The sequence below is a fragment of the Microcebus murinus genome, chromosome 12 (genome assembly GCF_040939455.1).
Source record: "Microcebus murinus isolate Inina chromosome 12, M.murinus_Inina_mat1.0, whole genome shotgun sequence".
Classification (NCBI taxonomy): domain Eukaryota; kingdom Metazoa; phylum Chordata; class Mammalia; order Primates; family Cheirogaleidae; genus Microcebus; species Microcebus murinus.
The window spans coordinates 34,487,618-34,511,650 of record NC_134115.1 but is presented as its reverse complement, the minus strand read 5'-3'; the positions used below and the strand labels follow the sequence as shown (position 1 = coordinate 34,511,650).

At 32.3% G+C, this 24,033-nt stretch overlaps 1 protein-coding gene across 3 annotated transcripts in view; it reads left to right on the top strand.

Moving 5' to 3' along the window:
* The window catches only part of BRD10 (bromodomain containing 10), a 92,119-nt gene that overhangs the window by 27,800 nt on the left and 40,286 nt on the right, over positions 1-24,033 (top strand). For 2 of the 3 annotated variants that reach the window (XM_012738100.3, XM_012738093.2), the window contains exons 2-3: positions 1,747-1,947; positions 18,612-20,029. In XM_012738100.3, the coding sequence (XP_012593554.1) occupies positions 1,747-1,947; positions 18,612-20,029 (1,619 nt within the window). The remainder of the gene's footprint in view (positions 1-1,746; positions 1,948-18,611; positions 20,030-24,033) is intronic. The other variant, XM_076008678.1, reaches the window with a different exon arrangement.

Below are 24,033 nucleotides of genomic sequence, written 5' to 3'. Positions count from 1 at the left end.
AAGGATAAAATAGTTTCTGACTTGTTTACGTAACAATTTAGCCATGTGACTTATTGCTTCCCTCAACTCTCCTTATCCCCAGTGTACTACATACTTATTGGGTCATTATTCCCAATGCTCTAAATACCCTCTGACCCCTGAGATGTCATCATTTTTCAGTGTAATGCTGTCCATTGATGTTCTTTTTCATTAGTATTGATGAAATAATTAAAATAACAGAGCAAGTTAGTTCACCTAATAAAAACACTAGGTATGGTGGCATGCACCTATAGTCCCACCTACTCAAGAGGCTGAGGCAGGAAGATTGCTTGAGCCTAGGAGTTGGAGGTTGTGGTGAGCTATGATGATGCCACACTCCAACTGGGGCTACAGAGTAAGACCTTATTTCAAAAAAACCCAAGTATCTTTATCTTGGGCCCACAATTCTTTACCTCCAGCCCAATTAGCCATTGTACAGATGTATGCTGTTGTACCTAAAGGATCACAGCCTTTAATGGTATGCTAGATTAGCCCAAAATTTTTAGTATTACTGGAAAACCAGTTTAACATTCATGTCTTATTTAAAGCTGAATTAGTTATAGTATCATTTCCTTAGAACAGAGAAAATGCATAATGGCACACATAATGGTGCTGCTTGCTGTACAGCAGAACCTTGCAGTCATACTATTTCAAGGGTCCTAGATGGCACTGAGGATAAGACTTACACAGTTATTCTAATTTAGAGTAATAAGCCACTGTGGACATAGTTCAAAAAGGACACTACTTTGCCTATACTTTATGCCATAAAGGTTTATATTTTAGTGAACCTTTAGTGTATTTTATATTAAAGAAATCTTATAGGAAACAATGAAATATAACTATAGGGTCAACTTTTAATTTGTATAAATTTTTATCCAGTATATTGAATGCTTATTTTGAGTATTGACTTGATTTTGCCATTATGGAAATAACATATACAAAACCTTCAGAGGCTCTAGCATATTTTATAAAGGTAGAAAAACAGATGTTTTCCCTGAAATTTTTACAGTTAACTCTCATATAGATGCAAATTAAGAAAAAAACTTGAATAAGATTAATGTAATGTTTCTATTCGCAGTATAAATGGTTTTAATCAATTATCTCAAATTTATTGAGGGGACTTATGGATAATTAAACAAATTTCTAAGAAACTAGTTTTCCTCATCTTTAAGCATCAGATTAGTATCTCAGTATATTAATAAAAACATCATAGAGTAAGGAAACATTTGTGGTGACGTTGAAGATGAAATCTAGATTCCTAGATTCTTTTAGAGTTTTAGTCAGGAAGTTTCCAAATTTCAATACAATTAAAACTATATGTTGCGATGTATCATTTGTTTGTAATTTTTTTTCAAAGTGTTTATGTATCATTGTATATTTTCTTTCCCAAAATGTTTCTTTTATTATACATTTTCCCAGTATGAAATAAATCACAAACAATACATTTTTTTTCTGTTAAAGTGATAGTGCTTTAGTCCTTAATTTTAATGCTTCAATCTTATTTTTTTTTTAATGTAGGGAAGGTATTATCACTCATACTGATTTTATGACATAATTAAGGAATATGAGAAAATGTATAGGGAGGATAAAAATCTGGAGCATAGCTAAGTAAGGTTTAACTAAACACTTTTTATGTAGTTACCAAAAGTAGTTCTTAAAATTCTGATTTGGGGGTTTATTGCTTATCCAGAAGATTTGACCTTGTGAATTGACTTATTCTTCTCCAAGGCACTTGAGAGAAAAGACAACGATAGCAGTTACATCTAGAGGCTATTATGGATTGGAGGATGAGAAGGGAACTGCATGTACTTCAACAAGGCGTCGGTCAACACCACGAAGTTTGGCAGGCTTGACAAGTGGAGTTTTTGAATCTATAATGGTTCAAGTTTTGAGACAGGAAGAACAGATGAGAGCAAAAGAAGAAAAAAGGTAAATGTTAAAAAAAAAATTAAATTTTATGATTCCAGCTGCGTAACTTTTATGTGCCCATGTCAAGTTTCTGGGCCCATTTTAGTAGTGTTCCAAAATGCATTGTCACCAAAGTATTAATTCATAATGAAATATCACAATGCAATTTGTTTAACAGTGTAGTGTTAAATTTTAAAACCAATTATCTTGAAACTATACAGAATAATTTTTATAAAAGATTTCAGAATGGTTTCTAGAAGTATTCTCAAGTTAATTATAAATTTTAAATTAGAGGAATTTTATATAGGTTTGTAGTTTTAGAATAGAATCACAGACCTTTAAAATTAGGAGAAACTCAGAGTTTATGTAGTTCAAGAATAATATAAATTCACCTCTGCCCTTTCATTGGTATTAATTTTCTGAATAATTGTGCTTACTATATATGCTCCTTAGGAAAAAGCACTGTGCTGAATTAGAGGTACCTTCTAGAGTCGCAGAGCATAGAGTGATAGCATTTACATAACATTTTATTTCTAATAGAAGGGGACTAGGGCCCAAAGAAGTAAGTGAAAGTCATGTTTCTGTACTGGCAGAAAAAAGACTGATGATTTATATTTATTTTTATTTTTTGGAGGCAGGGTCTTCCTCTGTCACCCAGGCTGGGGTGCAGTGGCACAATCACAGCTCACAGCAGTCTTGCACTCCTGGGTTCAAGTGATCCTCCTACCTCAACCTCCCGTGTAGCTGGGACTATGAGTGCATACCACCATGCCTGGCTAATGTTTTTAAAATTATTTTTGTAGAGACAGGGTCTGTCTATGTGGCTCAGGCTGAGGACTGGTGATTTCTACAGTAGTAAATCAAATCTCAAACTCTGTTAGGAGTGATTGCTTATGGAATAGGGACTTCCTAATGCTAGTCAAAGGCAATTTATAACTTGTTGCTCCTCTTACAGTAATAAATATAACATGCTTAATATTTGTAGGATTAAAACTCAACCTTGAGACTTTCTACCATCATACTTTTTACAACAGTGATTGATTTGGGAAACTACTGTGAAATATTTTTTTTCCTTGTGCAGAGCTTCACAGAACTACTCCTGCTATAGGGAAGGAGGGCTTATGGAAAGGGATAAAGATTAACCTGACAAGAGTGTATAGTAGATTGGAATGAGGAGAAGTGAAGAAAAGGAAGGCTTGTAGGAAGAAGGCTGTAGTAGTCTAGACCTCTGTGCTGGTCAGCAGGAATAAGGAGAGATATTGTTCTGGGAAAAATTAATAGGACTTAGTACCTTCCTTGATATAGTGAGAATAATGGAAGAGACAAAGATAAATCAAAAAAGTAGGCCAGGCGTGGTGGCTCATGCTTATAATCCTAGCACTCTGGGAGGCTGAGGGAGGAGGATCACTTGAGCTCAGGAGTTTGAGACCAGGCTAAGCAATAGCAAGACCCCATCTCTACAAAAAATAGAAAACTTAGTTGGGTGTTGTGGCAGGTGCCTATAGTCCCAGCTACTCGGGAGGCTGAGGAAAGAAGGATCGATTGTTTAAGCCCAGGAGTTTGAGGTTGCAGTGAGCTATGATGACGCCAATGCACTCTAGCCAGAGCAACAGAGCAAGACTCTGTCTCAGAAAAAAAAAGTAGTTGTAATAGTAGTAGTAACAATAAGAAGAGGATAAAAAAGAAGGGTTAACATTTATTGAACTGGACTATATGCCAGGTTTAGCTCTAAGCATCTTACATGTATGCAATATTTATCGTAAGGCACAGAAAGATTAAGTAACTTGCCCAAGGTCAGTCAGTCTTTAAGTGGTGAATTCAAAATTGGAACCCAGGGAGTCTGGTTCTGAAGATTGTGTTCCTAAGCAATATACTGTCCTTGTGACTTGTAAAATCATAAAACCAGCAAAAAAAAAAAAAAAAACTTGAAAATGTGAGTCCAGAGTGAGGAAAAAGCAGTGAACTCGTTTTGAATAAGCTGTTTAAAGTGATCTTGGAAATATTTAAGTATTCAAATAGGAATAGCTAGTAGGAAACTAGAAATATGACTCAATCTTTTTCTTTTCTCTAATTTTACATATAAAATGACACAGGGAAATAAGCCATGGTAAGGAAATGCTCCATTAAATGTCTTAGTAACTACGATAATTTAATGGAATTAAGGTGTCTTTGTGAGTACAGTGTTAACTTTTTCTTTTTTAGTTATAAAATATTTTAAGCATAGAGCAAAGAATAAATAAAACTATGATAAAGCCCTGTGTACCTACAACCTAATAGTTTTTAGGGAAATTAAACATAGATATGATCAAGTTTCTCTGTATTTTTCTTCTGTTAATTTTTTCTGACTTTTTTTTATCATTGCCATGCATTTTACAACTGATTTGTAAGAATTCTTTATATAGTCTAGAAACAAGTACTTTGTCAGATACACACGTTTTGTAATTATTTTCTCCCGGTCCATGGCTTCCCTTTTTATTTTCAGTGTTTTTTGAGGAAGAAAAGTTTTTACCTTTGAAGTTCAGTTCATTAATTTTTTTCTTTAATGTTTTGTGCTTTTTGTAACCTAAGAAAGCTTAGCCTACCCAAGACTGTGAAAATATTCACTTTTTTTCAGAAATTTCTCAGTTTTAGTTTTTATGGTTATATCTATTATTCATTTGAAGTTAATTTTTTTATGTACTGTGAGGTAAGGGAAAAGTCTTGTTTTTCCATCTGGATGCTGGTTGTTCCCATATCATTTGTTGAAAAAAGCTATTATTTCACCACTGAATTACCTTTTCATCTTTATTGAAAGTCAGTTGAACATAAATTTGTGAGATTATCTAAACTTTATTCCGTTCCATTTATCTATAGGTCTGTGTTTATGCTAATACTATATTGATTTGATTACAATAGGTTTATGGTAAGCTTTGAAATTAGGTAATATAAGTCTTCCAACTTTGTGTTTTGTTTTTTTCAAATTTGGCTATAATAGGATCTTCACATTTCTTTGTAATTTTAAAATCATATTGGAAATTTCTATAGAAAATAAAAAAGCCTGAGGAAATTTTGATTGAGATTGCGTAAAAGTTATCAATTTCTGGATAATTGTTTTCTTTCGTTTTTCTCAGCTATATTTTGTAGTTTTCAGTGTATACAGTTTTCACATATTACCTTTTTCCCTACATACTTAATGTTCTTGCTGCAATTGTAAATCATTTTTAAATTTAACCTACAATTATTTATTGCTAATGTATGTAGAAATACAGTTTTTAGTGTAGTGAACTTTTATCTTCTGAGTTCTGTCAGATTTTGCTTCATGTAAATTAAGACTCTACTATTGGATATATAGATAGTTATGACTTTTATGGTTTTTTTGATGGATTGACATATTTCTTAATATGGGTGTCCTTTTTATCTCCGGTAATATTTCTTACACTTTTTTAGTATTCTATTTTATCTCCACTCTTGGCTAATGGCTTATTAGCTATACGTCATTGTTTGATTTTTTTTTAAAGTAGTTTTTCTTAAGTAGTTTCTCGAGGGTTTATAGGATGTGCTTTAATTTATCACTGTCAATTTCAAATAATATTATACTGCTTCACAGTATGCTTCTGTTTACCACTTCCCATCCTTTGTGATGTTGTCATATATTTTCCTTCTACATGTGTTATAAACCCCTAATACACTGTTATTGTATGTGTTATAAATAGTTATCTTTCAAAGCAATTTAATAATGAAGAGAAAAAGTATACATTTATGTTTTATATTTAATCTATGATGCCATCTGGTATCATTTTTCTACTACCTAAAGAACTTCTTTTAACATTTCTTATAATGTTGGTCTGCCAACAATGAATTCTAAGCGTGTTTTTTATTTTTGTCCAAATAAATTTTTATTTGATGTTACATTTTGAAGGATGGAGTTATGTAGATTATACAAGGTTTTTTATATCAGCACTTAAAGCATGACATGTTTTACTATGCATAGTTTTTAAAGAATAATCTACTGATCTCCTTATCTTTGTTCCTCTATATGTAATGTATCTTAATTTTCTCACTGCTTTTAAGATTTTATCTTTGTCACTGGTTTTTAACAATTTGGTTGTGTTGTGCATTCAGTGTGGAATTGTGTGTGTGTGTATCTTGCTTTAGCTTTATTTTGCTTCCCTTATTCATAGACTTTCAGTTGTCTTCTCTGTGCCAAGTCTTAAAGATTGCTCATCTTTTCTTCTGCAGTATCTAATCCAGTGAACTTTTTATGTCATGTATTTTTTCATCTCTAGCAGTTATATTTAATCTTATATTTTTTCATATTTTATATATATCTCTTCATTTCTTTCATTATCATGTTTATGTTTTAATATCCTTATCTGCTAACTCCCTCCATCATCTTTGTCATTTTTAGGTCTTTGTACTGACTGATTTTTCTCCTGGTTATAAGTTATATTTTTGTGCTTCTTGGCATATCCAGTAATTTTTGTTGGAAATTAGACATTGTGAATGTTATTAATACCTTATTCAGTATCTGGATTTTTATTTACTTCCTTCAAAGAGGATTGGGCTTTGTGCTGACAACACTTAAGTTTCTTGTGGAATAGTTTAATGATCCTTTCAAGTCCAGGTTTTAGGCTGTTCTAGGGTGGGTACAGAATAGCTTTCACTCCAGTTCACCCCTACTACAGCACGATCCCTCTAGCCGAGGGTCTCCACTAAATGCCCCAAAGTAAGGAATGAGGACTTTCCACTCTAGCTGGTGAGCACTTAATTATCTTCCCATTTTATGTGACTCTCTGAGTTGTTAGCTTACAATTCTTGGTAAAACTCAATTTTGTGAAGTTTTACCTGTGAAGTCACAGGCTAAGACAGTCTTGGTATTTGCAAGTTCCACATCCACTGACTGATTCAACCAACCTTGAATCAAAAATATTTGGAAAAATTTTTTTAAAAAAATACAATAATAAAAATAATACAAATTTTAAAATTTGATATAATTATATAGCATTTACACTGTATTATGTAGTATAAGTAATCTAGAAATTATTTAAAGTATATGGGAGGATGTATGTAGGTTATATGCAAAAAAAAATATGCCATTTTATGAGTATCTGAGGATTTTGGTAGCCATAGAGGAGTCCTGGAACCAATCCCCTGTAGATACCAAGTGACTATTATACTCAGCAACATCTTAAGGGGGACCCTTGTGTAGATTTCTGAAGCTCTTTTTTTTTGCACAGCTTCCTTCTTTTTGGAGTTACTCACAACTTCTAGGTGCTTCATCCTCACTGAATGCCAGTCCTCATACTCTGACCTCAATTCCAATAGACTATTTGTTCCCCTTTTTTGTGCTCATAGTCTAAAAAATGCCTTCAGTCAGAAAGCTGGGTATCTTAGTCCGTTTAATGTTGCTTACAACATAATGCCTGAAACTGGGTAATTGATAAAGAAAATAAATTTATTTCTTACAATCATGGAGCCTGAACTCCAAGGACAAGAAGGTGTATCTGATGAGAGACTTTGTGCATCTAAGTTTTATCTATGTCAAACTATTTCATCCTAGTTTATTTCAAGTGCTATTTCATTCTAGTTTATTTCAAGAGTTACTATATACTATTATGTGACTATATTACAGTGTATCCAATTATCAGATATGGACATTTTGGATTATTTCTAGTGTTATTATAGAATGCTGCAGTAAACATTCTTGTATGTGTCTTCTTGGAGGATAGAGATAGATAATGTGTGTGTGTTTACATGTGTATGTATTCATTTTGATTTTAACCATATTGTCAAATACTTTAATGTTTTATGGCATATTGCCACAGTAATGTGATCCTCTTAGAGTTGTTGTGAGGAGGTTGTATTGATAAAGTAATTATTATCACATGTGTTCTATATAAAGTATTCAATAAATTATAGCAATAAAATATTTTATTGTGCATCCTTAACTTAAAGAGTAAACTTAATATATCTACTCTTCTTTCCGACAACACATGAATTTTTGAACTTTTTAATTGCAGTCACTCTTTCTCAGTCTTAAGTATCAGAGTTATCTAATATTTTAATTTCATCTCATTCTTAAATGCCTAGATGTTGCTATATCTTAAGTTTTTGTCCTAGAGCCTTTCCTTTTCTCATGTTATACCTTTTTTACTCTTTTGCCCAGGCTAGAGTGCAGTGGCACCATCATAGCTCATTGCAACCGCAGACTCTTGGGTTCAAGCAATCCCCCTGCCTCAGGTTCCCGAGTAGCTGGGACTACAGGCATGTGCCACTATGCCCAGCTAATTTTTTCTATATTTTGTAGAGATACAGGGTATTGCTATGTTGCTCAGGCTGGTCTTGAACTCCTGGCTTCAAATGATCCTTCTGCCTTGGCCTCCCAAAATGCTAGGATTACAGGCATGAGCCACTGCACCCAGCCTCATGTTATATTTTATTTGTAAATGATCTTATCCATGCCCTTTTATCACCAATATGCAGAAGATACATATGTCTTTTGTCCAAATCTTTACGTTTCAGACCTAATTGCCTACTTAATATCTTCTCTGGATGTGGACTCTATCAGTGTCAGTATCAGTGTCTCTTATCTGTCAGGAAATGTGGCACATTCAAATTAGGATATTTCAAGGAGGGTTTGTTTCAAAGGGGTTAGAATCTAGCAGAACCTTAAGAGACAAGGCTGTTACTAGGGCAAGCAAAGGGAATAGTTACTGGTGCCCAGGAGACAGTTACAGAGAAGAGACTGTTTTGAAAGAACACCTTCTATTGAAGGATACTGCCCAAGGCAACCTCACAGGAAGAGAGCCAAAGGAATAAATACTTCACCCTGTTTTCCTGTATCTCTCTGCTCACCTGCCAGGGCTCTCCATTAACTGAATTCCATCCTGTTAAGTAGGTTAAAATACCTTTTATACAGAAATTTGGGATCAAGATAGCAGCAAGCTGAACAGTTCTGGTACAGATTTTAATATGTTGACACTTTAATTATCTGATGGGTATCTGATAATTCATAGGTGATCATCTGGGCAAACACAAATCGAAAAGTAAATTATTTTTTAAAATCTTTAACAGTTTAGTCTCTGATTTGTGATCTATTCCAGTTAAAGGGAGCTTCCCACTCTGTATTTTAATTTTTATACAATAGGTAGTTTCCCTTTTTAGACAATATATGCCATGAAAATAATGGTTCTTTACATCAGCTTGCCAGAATTCAAAACCCTGGCATTCCTCTATTGCTTTATTTGTTTGGACAGCATTGGAAACCAGCATCAAGGAGAAGGCAGGTAATGGCCTATTGAGCAGAGAGGAGTAAATCTTGAGTAAGGCTTGGTAGTCTGGCCATCTTCAGGAAAATGCTGATAGGACAGCAGACAATCTTGGGGTAACTGCTATAGAGAGGCCCTGTTGATTTTGGAGGTAGCAGACATTACAAGTGAAAGTCTAGGAAAATACAGTGAACAACTGATAGTTGCTGAAATAGTCTTTAAGCTAATCACGACCACTACATGCTGTTTATAATGGTAACTTGGAGCCATTAAGGAAAGATTCCGTTATATTTTGTATAACTTTTTTATTAAGCAGGAAAATCGATAATATATTTTAGATACTATTTTAAAAAGTAAAATTGGCGAAGAATAAAAGTTGGCTCTCCTCAAGTAAATTTCTGTTCATCTAGAATATGACATTATTAGGTAGCAGTTTTGGTAACTTAAGTCTACTTTAGTTATATTAAAAATCCCAGATCTGTTCACTATTCCTTTGTGTAAAACTGTTTGAATTACCAGAAATAATGTGTATTTTTTAATACTCTTTATTTTACATACTTATGTAAACTTATTGGTATTTTATTGATTTGGAAATCACTGGAGTTAAAACAATAAATGTTTTCTACATTTTTGTAAAATGAAAATTGTGACTTCAGTGATTTATTTTCAGATTCTCTATAATACAAAGTAGCAGTGACTTAATGAAATAGATATTTGTCATTTGTGGCCACCTTGTCTTTTCAAATAGCTTTTCTACATTTTGGTAATTTCCCATATTATAAGTCCTGACTTCCCAAGATAGATGCTAGAAAATTTATATTCTCATACCCACTCACAGGTAAGGTAGAGATATATGACCAGGCATAAACTTCTTATTTGAAATTGTATGGGAGCAACATCAGGTGGCAGTCTTGGGCAAGAGAGTTTATCTTTTGGCAAAGGTGGTGGTACGAGCTTCTGGTTGTTCCAGGTTGTTAGTATTAGAAGTGCTAAGTAATATTGGTAGTCTGATTTTTCCTGGAGAAACTCCTAAGTGTGATTGGGATTGTTTTCTGTCCTCATATCTTCTATGTTTGACTCTCTAACCCTTAACAGAGCTTCTGTAAGCTCCCTACTAATCTTTAAATAAATTCCTTGTCTGTTTTAACTAGCCAGAGGAGATTCTGTTGTTCGCAGATAAGTAAGAACTTGACTAATACACTTGATATGAATGGTTGATTTTCCTGAAATACAATATTATGTATTATTCATTTTAGAAAATGTTAATAAATGTCTTTCCTTTTTCATGCCACTTGTTTGCATATATTGCATTGTTTCCTCAGTGAATAGATTATTTTAGATTAAAGCTCTTATATGTCTTTGATTAGATTGTAAAGTCTTTGAAAGTGGTAGCCATGTTTTCTCATCTGTTTATATCCTCAAACATGACAAGCATTCAATAAAAGTTTATAAAACTAGTAAAGATAGGATAGTTAGAAACATAATTTTCTTTTGTGACGCTGTTAACTCATTAGCAATGTTTCTGCCAAATTACACATGACCAAATTAACCTTAGGCACAGCTTCTATTAGTATTTCACACAGTAACAGGTAAACACTTTGTAAGCCACTAAAGAGCAACAGCAAAAATGAGAGCTGATCCAGGGAAAAAAAAATTTTATCACTTTTTTTGTTTATTCATTATTGTATATTCCCCCTCCACCTTTTTTAAATTAGCAAATGTAATTTTTTTTAAACTATCCTTAGGCAGTCTTTTGGTATTTCTGCAACACTGAAGGCTTAATTTTTTTGAACTAATATTTTAGAAACATGCACTACTTAATCTGACTTTAGTACTATACTTTTGAACAAATTTTTAAGTTGAGAATAACTTTGAAAGCTGGTTTTTATCTGTCCATGTCAGCAAAATGTGGTTTGCCTCAGCATTTTTAATATTTTAGTTATATTTTAAGTATTAAAGTGTTTCAAAATTGGCAGATTTTATGCATAAATCTAGACCTCTTTGGTAAGCTCCCATTCCCTTATTCACCACACTACAGAGAATCAGGACAGAGATTCTATAGTCCTATTTCTAAAATGCTATTATAGCCTATACCAGCCATGTACTTTCCTTTTCCTCCTCACATGTCTTTAATATCCATAGTCCAACCCTAGATTTCATTATCGTCCCCTAAAAGATACAGTTTATGAGGAACAGTAGTGTGAGTGAATAGCAGCCCTTAAATTGCCTTCAGACAGTGTGTGCAGATGGCACCATCATACTTCAGCTTCCTTCCAGATACCTGAGCTAACAAACTATGTGTATCACACTGTTGTTTGATTTTCTTCCTTTTCCAAAAGTAAGTCAGTTGGTGCTAACTCTGTCCTACTGTGCAAACTATGTACTTCTGGCTCTTACACTAATCTGTGAAAGCCTGTAGAAGTTACCATCTCATCCTTCTATATGTCCTTAGTGTCCCCATCTATAGGATATATAGGTCTGAAATTACCATATCACCAATTTATATTGTCTAAAGGTTGCTTTTCACTGCTTTAGGCAAAAACAAGTCCATAAAAGCTTTTTCCACCTGCTCCAACTTCCCCTTTCATTTTCTTCCCAAAGCGCTAGTTGTTACTGTTTTACCTCTGGAGAAACATGTAACACTCTTCTCTGTGAGAACATAAAGTATTTCATAAATATTAGTCATTTATGCATTGCCTTTAGGATCCCAAGATTCTTTTTTGGTATCCTTTTCCCTAGTAGGTGCTCTTTAAATCTATTCTAGTATTGCTGTGATCTTCTAGTAATACTGTGATCATATTCCCTTTGGGAAAAACAAGGTGTCACATTTTAATTTTGAAAATAAAAATCTATCATAAACACCATTGTATTTTACTTGTATGTACAACCAATAAAAGAGAATTTCTAGACTTATGGTATGAGATATTTTCTAACCAGTGTGTGATTTTACAGTTAGCTCATAGTTAGGATTGATTATGACAAGGTTGACCAAAATCAATTTTGTGTACTGAGGAATAGTCATAAATAAACTCTCTTTTTGATGGTTTGTATTCTAATGGATATAGTATCCTATAACAAACTTTTAAACAAATTCTGAATTAAATTTTATGGGAAATAACTTGAAAACCTTGTCTATTGTTTACAGAAGAATATTGAAGAAAATATTCTATACTTCTCAGTATATAAAGTGTAGAGAAAGTCAATTTCATGCTAAGAGGCACAGGATCTGTAAGTTTAACATAAACAGGATCTTTAAAACACCTAATACTCTTGAGCTTTTGAAAAACTGCTTTAAGAATTTATTTATAGACTATCTGGGAGAAAAATCTTATTCCAACTCAACTTTAAGCTCATGACTCAGAGTCATCTACCTTTAAGTTTTAGCTATATTTTTCTATTATATCCACATTTATAAATGTTTATATTGCTATTTCTTGATTTTTCAGTTTAGCATTATCTATTGACATCCATCTGTGGAATTCATTTATGACTATTTCCACTGATCTGGAGGTTATATGCTCTATTTCTGTTCTTAATTTTGATCTCTTCTGTCTCATCCATCTTATATATTATTATTGATTAATATTTAGCTGTGTCATTTTCTACCTCTAGACATTATTACTGATTTTTATAATATGTTTATTTATATTTATCCATATAAATTAACAATTCATTTGTTCCCAGTTCTTGCATCTTAGAACATTTTTCTGATTTTTTTCCCCTTAAGTATATACTATGGAGGTATTTTCTTTATATATTTCAATTTGAATAGTTTCTATTGCTGTGTTCAGTTCACTAATCTTTTTTTCTGCTATGTCTAATCTGCCATTAGTCCTATTCAGTGTATTTTCATGTCAAACATTATAATTTTCATCTCTAAAAGTTTGGTTGGGGATTTTTCTTAATGTCTCTTCTTAACTTTTTGACCATATGAAATACAGTTTCAATAACTACTTCAGTAGCCGTGTTTGCTAATTCTGACATCTGTGTGATTTCTGGGTCAGTTTTGGATTGATTTTTCTCATCATGGGTCATTTTTCTGCTTTGTTGTATGCCTAGTAGTGTTAGCTTAGATGCCAAATGTTGTAAATTTTACCTTGGTGGGTGCTGGACATTTTTGTATTTCTACAAATCTTCTTGACTTTTTTCCTGGAATGCATTTAAGTTAGTTGGAAATAGTTTTATCATTTGGGATCTTTTATGATTTGTTACTTGGATCCAATACTTAGTATAGGTATAATTGTTTTCTACTACCAAGGCAAGACTTTCCTGAGTATTCTACCTACTATCCCATGACTTATGAACCTAGTTTTCTAGTTTAGCTGGTGGAAACAAGCACTATGTTTTCTAATCATTTCTGTTTTTCCCCCACCTAGCCATGAATTGTCACCCTCTATGCATATACTAATCAGTACTCTGTATACTTGGAGGGGACTCCCTACATGTCTCCGGTGTTCTCTCTTTATGCATCTCTCTCTTTGATACTTTGTCCTGCAGATTCCTGCTGCCTTGGTCACTGTGGACTCTTGGCTCCTCAGTTAAAGGAGTATGCTGGACTTTGCCTTTCCCTGGGTGCCCTCTGTTTTCATTCGTGGACTAGAAATTCTCAAGGCAATAAACTAGAACAATGTTGGGCTGACTTCATCTGTCTCTCTTCTCAGGGATTACTGTCATTTGCTTGATGTTTAGGCTCATGAAAACCATTGTTTCATGTATTTTATCAGAATTTTTTTGAGTGTTCAAGTGAAAGGCTAAATCTGAATCCTTGGTACTCCATCGTGGGTGGAAGCAGACGACACTTTAAAAGTTTTTATTCTAGTCTCTTTGAAAATGGCTTTAATTTACTCTCATCCATGAATGATAGTTTAGCTGGTTATATAATTCTAGTTTGATAATTATATTAACTCAGCACTTTGAAGATTTTATTCTATTGTTTCCAGTTTATTGCTATTGATAAATCTTCTCTCAGTCTGCCATTCCTATGTATGTAATCTGTCCTTTTTTCTGTCTGACCACTTGTAAGATTTTCTTTTTGTCTTTGGTGTTTTATTATTATATGCCCAAATATGACTTTCTTTTTTTGTTTTCTTAGACTTCTGAATTGAGAATTTGTGTCCATCAGTTCTAGAAAATTCTCAGCCATTGTATCTTCAAATATTGCCATTATCACTACCTTCCCCCTACCTCTCTCTTCTCTATTCTTATTTTCTGGAACTCCAATTTGTTGTATGTTAGATTTTAATCTGTCCATCATTAGTCTTTGTATATCTTTCTTATAATGTGTTACATATCTTTGTCTTTTTGCACTGAAGTCTGAAACTTCTTCAGCTCTTCTTTCTTTTACTATGATAGCTATTTAACCTATCCAATGAGTTTTTTATTTTTGTGATTATATTTTTTATTTCTAGAAATTCTTTTTGTTTTTTTAAAATCTGCCTAGACCATTCCAATAATTTCTTATTTAATTCCCTCTTTTGCTTCTTTAACATACCTATTTTATATTTCCTTTCTAACAATTTCATTTTTTAGGTGAATTCTTTCAGTGAAGGCTTCAGGACCTCCGTTTTTCTATGTGAGGAAGATTTTTAATTATATGGCTTTTAAAATAGATATAAGTTTATTGAGATTTTTATTCTTTTTGTGTCAGTTTCATGAATTTGTGTCATTCAAAAAAATTGCCCATTTCTTTTCAGTTGTCTATTGGTATAAAGTTATTTATAATGTCATTATATTGCTTATGTCTATAGGATATACAGGATATCCCTACAATATAAACAGCTTGTATAGGACATGTATGGGGGGTGGGTGGGTGTGTGTGTGTGTGTGTGTGTGTGTGTGTGTGTGTGTGTGTGTGTCTTGATCCTTCTTGCCAGGGGTGTATCAGTTATATTTATGTTTTCAAATAACCAACTTTGGCATTTGATGATTTTTCTATTATACATTTGTTTTCTATTTCATTGATTTCTGCTCTTTCTTTCTTTCTTTCTTTCTTTCTTTCTTTCTTTCTTTCTTTCTTTCTTTCTTTCTTTCTTCTTTGTTGTAGGATTTCAATGTGCTGTCCTTTTCCTAGTGTTTTTGAAATGAACACATATATTTGATTTTCAGCTTTTCTAAATAGGATTTCTTAATGTATAAATTTCCCTCAGAATACTGCTTTAGCTGTATCTCACTATTTTTTATTATTTTATCTTCATTTAAAATATTTACTACTTTATCTTATATTTCCTATTCATCCCATTTTTCTTCTCTTTTTGCCTTCTTTTATTATTTTTCTTTCCATGTTCCATCTCTACTAATTTGAATATTTTATAAAGTCTATTATATTAGTAGCTACTCTAGAAATTTTCACATTAATTAATCAAATATTTTTGCCCTCTTTCCAGTTAATACAAGGACCTTGAAACACTTTCAAATTTAATCATATTTTGTCCAGCTTATTTGCTATTGTTATTTATTTTAATTCTATCTTTTAAATTCTACAGGACATTTTAATCGTTTTTTTGTGCCATATTTATATAGATTAACATATATTACCAGTTTTTGCTCTTCTGACTGTGAGTCGGGAATCACTGTCCTTCCACTGGAAATACATCATTTAGAATTTCCTTTAGGGTGGGGTCTTTTAATCACAAATACTGAGTTTTTGTTTGTCTGAAAATATCTTTATTTTTGTCTACTTTTTTGAAAGATATTTTTGTACTGAATAGAAATTTACATTGAAAGTTATTTTCTGAGTATATTAAAGGTATTCCATTGTGTTCTGGCTTCCATAATTGTTGTTGAGAAACTAGCTGTAAATCTGGGTTTTTTTCTTTTAAATTCATTATTTTTCATTTCTAGAAGTTCTTTTTCAAAACTGCTTTGTCGTTTTTTATAATCTTGTTCTCTTTACTCATGTTTTCAATTTATTTCTCTGAACATTATATTCTTATGTTCTATAATTCTTACATCTATTGTCTTTTGTTCTGTAATTCTTACATCTATTGTTAGATTCTTTTTTTTTCCTGTCCATAATGCCTTGATTCTTTTTATGTTTTTGTTTTTAATCTTTGTGCACTCATCTCATCACTCTATTTACTAGTGGAGTTCCTTAAGATCTAGGTCTCAGATGCATTCCCCCAGCAATTTGAATTTTTTTCTGTTCATATATATACCTGACAACAGTATTGGCATGAGACTACTTTAAACTCATTTTTTAGTGTAAAGTTTTTCTGAGCACGCAAGAAATGTGACTTTGGGTAATAAATTCATGTAAGTCAGCTTACAGTTATAAATTCTTGGGAAAGATTTTTTTTATTTCCACTGCCACTCCCATTGTGCACACAAAAACTTTTTCTTGCAATCTCCAAGTTAACTGTTGTTTCTAATACACTAGTCTATTGAGTGTATATGCTTGTCGAGTCTCAGCTCTGTATGGGGGAAGCCAAATTTTACCAGCCCACTACCACCATCATTCAGTAGGCAAAACACTACAAAACTGTAAGCAGATTTGAAGAAAGTTGAATTGTAGTAAGAATATTTAATACTGCCTAGGTATTCAAATATGATGAATATATATAAATACCAAATGAATAATGATAATTTCTTTGTTAATCTTATTTTATGAACTAGGACTGCTAAATCAGATAACTTGTTATAGCTGTAATAGCAAGGTAGTCATAGTATGACCTTTCAGCCAAAAATATAAAAGTAGGCTTGTTCTATAAAAGAGGAAGTTGTAACATTTGCCAAAGTAGTGTTCTTACTATGTATTTGTCTTAACAGATTACAGTATGACTATTTGTTTTAACAGATTACAATATGATTGTACAGAAAAATAGCCAACATCAGACATTGATTTTTTTTCCACTTTCTGGCTGTTATGAATAGTGGTATTATGAACATTCATGTACAAGTTGTTTTGTTGTTTTTTTTTTTTATTTTGGCATATTATGGGGGTACAGATTTTAAGGTTTCAATAAATGCCCATTTCCCCCCTCCCCCCAAAAGTCTGAGTCTCCATCATGACCATCCCCCAGATGTTGCACATCTCACTCATTATGTATGTACATACCCACCCCCCTCCCCCCTCCCCCCTCCCACATGTACAAGTTTTTATATGGACAAATATTTTCATTCTCTTGGGTGTATACCTAGAAGTAGAATTGCTGGATTACATGGTAACTCTATGTTTAACCTTCCAAGGTTAAACAGACTATTTTCCAAAGCAGCTATACCATTTACAGTATATGAGGTTACCAATTTCTTTTCACCAGTAGTTGTTACTATGTCTTTTATAATAGCCATCCCAGGGGATGTAAAGTGGTATCTCATTATGGTTTTGATTTACATTTCTCTAATGGATAATGAGTTAGAGCACATTTTCATGTGCTTGTTATTTATTTGTATATCTTTAGAGAAATGTCTATTCAAGTTTCTTTGTCCATTTTTAGATTGAGTCATTTGTTCTTTTATTATTGAGTTGTAAGTACCCCTTGTATATTTTATATACAAGTCTCTTATTTGATATTTGACTTGCAAAAATTGTCTCCATTCCATGAGTTGTCTTTTCACTTCCTTGATCATGCCTTTTAAAAGTACAAAAGATTTTAGTTTTCATCAGTCCCAGTTTATTTTTTATTTTGTTGCCTATGTTTTGGGTGTCATATTTAAGAAACTATTTTCTAATCTAAGGTAACAAAGATTTATGCCTATCTTTTCCTCTAATTTAATTTTTTTAATTAAGAGGTTTTATAGTAGTGCCAATAAAGAAACTCGTAAGGGGAAAAAAGCACTCATACTCCCATTAACATAGTTATTTTTACAATACGTCATCTCCTTATTTACTACATGCATATTTTCATCATTACTATTATTTGTTATAAATACTATCATATTCTGACATTTTTATTTATATATGCTATGTAGAATTTAATTTTTAAGCCAGTTTAATTCCCAATTGTTGTAATATAATTTCTTTATAGTTTTGTTTTTCCTGTATGATAAAACTCCAGTTAATATTGACAAGTATATAACTTTTTGCTTCTATTGAATTGTTTTCTTAGTATAACTTTCTAGGAATGGAATTATGGGATCAAAAGACGCAAACATCTTTACAGCTCTTATATGAAGTCATATTCTAGAAATTATTATAATCAAATTCCACTGTGCTTTTATTCAATAAACAAAGTTGATAGACATTATAACTTGAAGAAGTTTACCTCAAGGACAAAGATGTCAGTGAAAATTTTCCATCAGTAAAACTCAGGGTAAAGTGATATGTCTATTTCTTCATCTGGAAAAAATGGAGTTTTTATGGGACATTTTGTACTGATATTGAAAACTGAAATAGTTGCCTTGTTGACTAAAGACAAATATAACATACTTATTTAAAACTTAGTGTTTTATGATACTCTCTACTTCAAATAATAATAGTATAATTTGTTACATTTCCTTTAGGCTTCGGGAGCAGGAAAGAAAAGAAGCAGAAGAAGCTAGTCAAAAGGAAATAGAAGAATGGGAAAGAAAACTTCTAGCTCAAGCAGCTCCAACTTGTATGGAGACCATGTGGGAAATTCCAGCTATTGGGCATTTCCTTTGTTTAGCCCAACAAATTCTAAATTTGCCAGAAATAGTCTTTTATGAATTGGAACGTTGTCTTCTGATGCCTCAGTGTAATGCTTTTCTATCTAAAATAATGACTTCTCTATTAAGTCCTCCTCATCGCAGACCTACCTTACATCGAAGACCTACTTTGCCTTATAGGACCTGGGAAGCAGCACTGAGACAGAAAGTGCAGCAGTGGTATACTGTTGTAGGGCAGACTGAAAATCCCGATAACTGTGCTGAAAAACTTGGGTTGTGTCCTCAGTTTTTTAAAGTTCTTGGAGAAGTTAATCCATTGGAAGAAAAACCTTTTCACGAACTACCTTTCTACCAAAAAGTATGGTTACTTAAGGGTCTTTGTGACTTTGTGTATGAAACACAAAAAGAAGTTCAAGATGCTGTACTTGGACAGCCTATTCATGAATGCAGAGAAGTTATCCTTGGTTATGATTATTTGGAGAATGCTTATGTACATTTTCCACAGTTTTGTGGTGCAGATGTACGGATTTATAAACAGAGACCCTTTCAGGCCCCAGAATTTCCAATTCCACCCATTAAAATTCAAAGAGTACCTCGGATTAAACTAGAGAAATTGAAGTGTGACTATGTTAATACAAGTAATGGAGAACATAAGTGTAGTAAAGAAGGCCTGCCCTCTGCCTTCAAGAAAGAACAGGAAATTAATTTTGATCTAACTTGCTGCCCTGCTAAAATGAACTTGGATAATCATGACATCTCTGTTGAAATGGAAGTAAAATCCAACTGTGAAATTAGAATTCGCAGGCCCTGTGAAATTAAAAAAACTGATTGTTGTAAAGAAAATTTAGAGAAACCAGGGAGTCCAGGGGAAGTTACTGGCTTTGGAGAGCCTCTCAGTCCAGGTGAAATAAGGTTTATAGAAAATAAGGAAAAATATGGTGAAGCTTCCAGAATAAAGACTGAGCCCAATCCATTAAGAGAAAATACTCTAAAATCTTGCCAAATACATGTAAATGGAAGTCACAGTGATCATCCAGAAATTAACTGCCACAGAGTTGTAAGGGATATTCTATTAGAGCAGTCATTACAGAGCCACAAGAAACTCAAACTAACTAAAATGAGGGCAAAAAAGAAGAAAAAGAAAAAAAAGAAATTGAAAGATGTTTTAAATGAAAATTTACAGAGAAAGCGTGAAGGTCTTCATTCTCTTGCATTCAAGTCTTACAAACCTGAGATCCAGAATAAGTTATTGATCATCAAAAAGAAAGCAAAACACAAGAAGCACAAATCTGGTAAGCCAATACAAATGGGTGAGAATTACATTTAATTATAATTCAAATTATTCTTTCAGTTGTGCCTCATGCACACTGTGATTGACAGAATGAAATGCACATATGCATGTGTGTATGTTTAAGGGCCAAGTTTTATTTTATAACCCATCATTTAAAAAACCCAGAGCAGGAGAAGTTTTATATGCTAACAAAATAATACTGGTGAGTATGTTTGCATTGAATTATCAGTTGAACATATTTGGTCATTATGGTTTTACCTTTCTCTGGATCAATTCCCCATCCCTTATGGGAAGTGGTTTTTTCCCAGGCGAGGGACAAGACAGTGTAGTGGAAAAAGCACTGATATCAAGAGAGATTATTTCTAGGACTAAAGTTCATGGCAGCCAGCTTCTTCAGCTAAGGCTAATCAGATTATCTTTCTGAGTCTATTTTTCCCCACATCATATTTTTCAGTACTCTGTTTTTAGTATATATTCATGTAGAGAAAAAATGTGAAATATAAGAAGAAAGTCACATCACCTAATAAGACATGAAACATGTTTCTATAAAGGATTTGTAAGTTTATCTTTCACTAAACTTATACCTTACATATTTGTCACCAGCTTATTTAAACAACAACAAATCCTATAAAGTCTTCATTAGTTGATTGTTCTTTTTTTGAATTAGGTGATTTTGCTTTTCTTGTTGTCTGTCTTTTAATTACTTTATGTCTCATTTATCAAGAGAGTAGGTGAGACAAAAGCAGATGATCAACTTTGTTACCCTTAATAAAAAGTTGCTTGATTGGGGAAAAAAGTGAGAATTGTTTACTAAAATGAATTGTGGTTTATCATCATTATTTTTGGATTCCAGTTTTTTACTCCTTCCCTGAGTAACAGAGGTACAAGATTTGGCAGTAATTTGATAATGAGTTCGCAAATGAAGGAGTGAATCTTTTGTTTAGCTAATATAGTTGGTATTATATTTTAGTTATTTAAATCATAAAATATAATTAAATATGTTTTAAAACATGTGTATAATGCATCATTGATAAAGAAGTAGTATAAAATTTACTACCAGAAACAAGCTTAATTTGTCAGACTGAAAGTTTTGAAGTGGTCCACAGTAACCAGTGATGAAATGCTATAATTGTTTAAAAAGTAAGTTTTAGAAATAAGCCTTTTAATTTTTCAAGCAATCCATTAGGTTTCTGTAAATTTAGTTTGGTGAATTTGTTAAATTCACTTTGAAATGTTATTCTAAAATATTAAATAATATTTTAAAATTAGAAATATTTTTTAATTGTAAAGTATGTAATATTAATACCATTGTAACCTAAAACCTTTTATTAAGTATTTATAATACTATTATTCATGTGTTTGAAGGCACTTATGACTTATGGTGGTCTGTAAAATAAAATGGACACTGATTGGCTTATTAAAAGGATTTGTTCTGTAAAATTTGGATTTAGTCAAAAAGCCCCAGTCAAGAATCCAGAAGGCTACCTGTGGCTCCAAGGCTCCCAACCCATTAAAAACAGTACTAAGAAATAGATTAAAAGGAATTTATATTTTAAGCAAATAAAGTATTGTTACATTTTTTTTTAATGAAATTCAGGATGTTTGGCAGTCACAGAGTAAATCTGTAATAGTTTTATGTCCAATTTTAGACAAGCAAATGAAAACACTCAAAAGACAAATTCAGCAAGTACTTGTGTACCCTCTCTAAGCCTGTTTAATTGGGGAGAGAATGCTTGCACACATGAAGTAGAAGAAAATAATACACTTGTCTGTATACTTTCTCATTTTATTCTGAGAGCAAATTCTAGAAAGTAGAGTCTTCAGTGACAAAAATGTTTTGACAGATACAGTTTCTCCCTTGTTAGTATAAGGTAAACATAGGTCAATTCCCTTTTCTCACCAGATACTGAATTTCTCTACTAATATAATGATGTTACATAAAATGTTAAAATAACAACTAAACATTTGTTTTACATCATTTTTAGTCCACTTGTCTTTCTAAAGCTTTGTCTATTCTCCTTGATTAGGTGTGAGACATTGTGCCCTTTTATAGCCAATTCAAGGTATTCCCTAATCCAGTATTTACTTTCTCTTTTAAAAGTGAGTTCTATGGTCATAGGTTTGGGAAATGTTCCTCTTACAGATTCACGTTGTGCATTAGTACAGGTTCACAATGCATTTTGCAAAACTTGTATCAGATTTCTTTTGAAATTTGGAAATCTTCAGATTTTAGGAGGATATTATGGTGTATATAATGTTTATTAAGTTATATCCCCAGTGGGGCTTGGGGCACCCCTGTAATCAAATGTAATTTCCATAGAAAATATATGAATAGTCAGACTAAATGAAATGAAGACTATAAAAACCTCAAAATGATTCAGGTCAGATCTTGTTACCATATAAATGATTTTTCAGATTTTAGTTTTCAGAACCTCTTGGACTTCTGAATTTTGTTTAACCTAGTATTTTTTCAAGATTATTTTAGCATGGAGATTTTTGTCAAGTAATAGTTACCAGTAGCTCGTGTATCTTGTGTAGTACACTTTGGGTTAAGCTATGTCACCCATGACTGATTTATGACCCTTCACTTAGGGTGAACTAAATTCTACATGTGGTTAATCTGGTCCATTTTATTTGATTGCCACAGGATTTAATTTTTGGTAGTGTCTCCAAATTTAGTAAGCCTTCTTCCTGTGTTGCAAGGTGATTTTTAGTAGAAGACACAAAGACAAATTGGTTGAAAGTGATTTGATAATTTTAGTGCACTGTGAAGCAATTTTGCAACTTCTGAGCATTTTTATTTTTCAGAATTGTGGGTTTTCTTTGTCCTTTTTAAATTTTGAATTCCTTTTTAGTCATTAAGACCTTTTCCTTACTGTAGGAAACATAGAATAAATAGAAAATATTGAAAACAATATAATGTTCATTACTTCATGCTTACCTTATATGTTTTATTTAATGCATAGAATAAGAAAAATATAACCTGATGATTAGAAATTTTTCCTTGGTGACCTTTTTACAAAATTTAAAAATTTCTGAAAACTTCGTCTTTTAAGTAGAGCAAGCAAGATGAACTGAACAGAGATTAGAAATAACGTTTTAAAAGAAAAAACAAAGTAAACAAAAGTTCAGATCCTTTGACTTTCTTTTACTGTTTTTCTTATAAAAGCAATGTATTTTCTTTATAGACTTTTCTTTTATCACTTCTTTATGGAAGCCTCCCATTATCTTTATAGTTAAAATTTTCCCTATTGTTCTTGCTTGTAGCACCAGGCACTTCTCCTTCATAATACTTATTATAGTTGCATTTACTTCTAGGTTATTTTGATGATTGTCTCACCTCTATTTTGTAACATTCTTGAGAACAGAAGGATTCTTTCTGGTTTGGTATTTCTAACACTCAGCATAGTGGCTGATGGATTATGTGGGAATCTATTGAATAAATAAGTGAACACATAAAATATGGTTCACCCATGTGAAACTAGGATTAGCCCTTAATATGTGTCTTTTATATCTTTTTCAAGGCATATATACTTTTGATTGGGATTATACTATGCATACCATTTTACAATCTGCGTTTTTCCCACATATCAGTATACCATGAACATCATTGTGTGATAAATATGTCTCTACAGCATCATTTTAAATGGCTGCATAGGATTCTCTAGTATTTTGTAGTTTATTTAACCAACCTCCTTATGGGACATTTTGGTTGATTTCAGTAGTAGATTGTTATGAATTATATAGAGCAAGTAGAGTTGGCTGAAATGAATTAGAAATTTTAAAAATTAGTGGACTTTTTATAAAACCTGAAAAAAACACAAAAATGATTAAAGATACATTAACAGTTACAAAAAGCTTATGGTGTTTTAAGTTATTCATTTTCAACCAGTTTGGTTTGGGGGGTTCCCCCCCTCAAATAGTCACTATTTTTTCAACCAAATCATTTTATAGTAATGCCTCTAAACTGATTAAAATAGATAAGACAGATGGTCTTATTCTCTT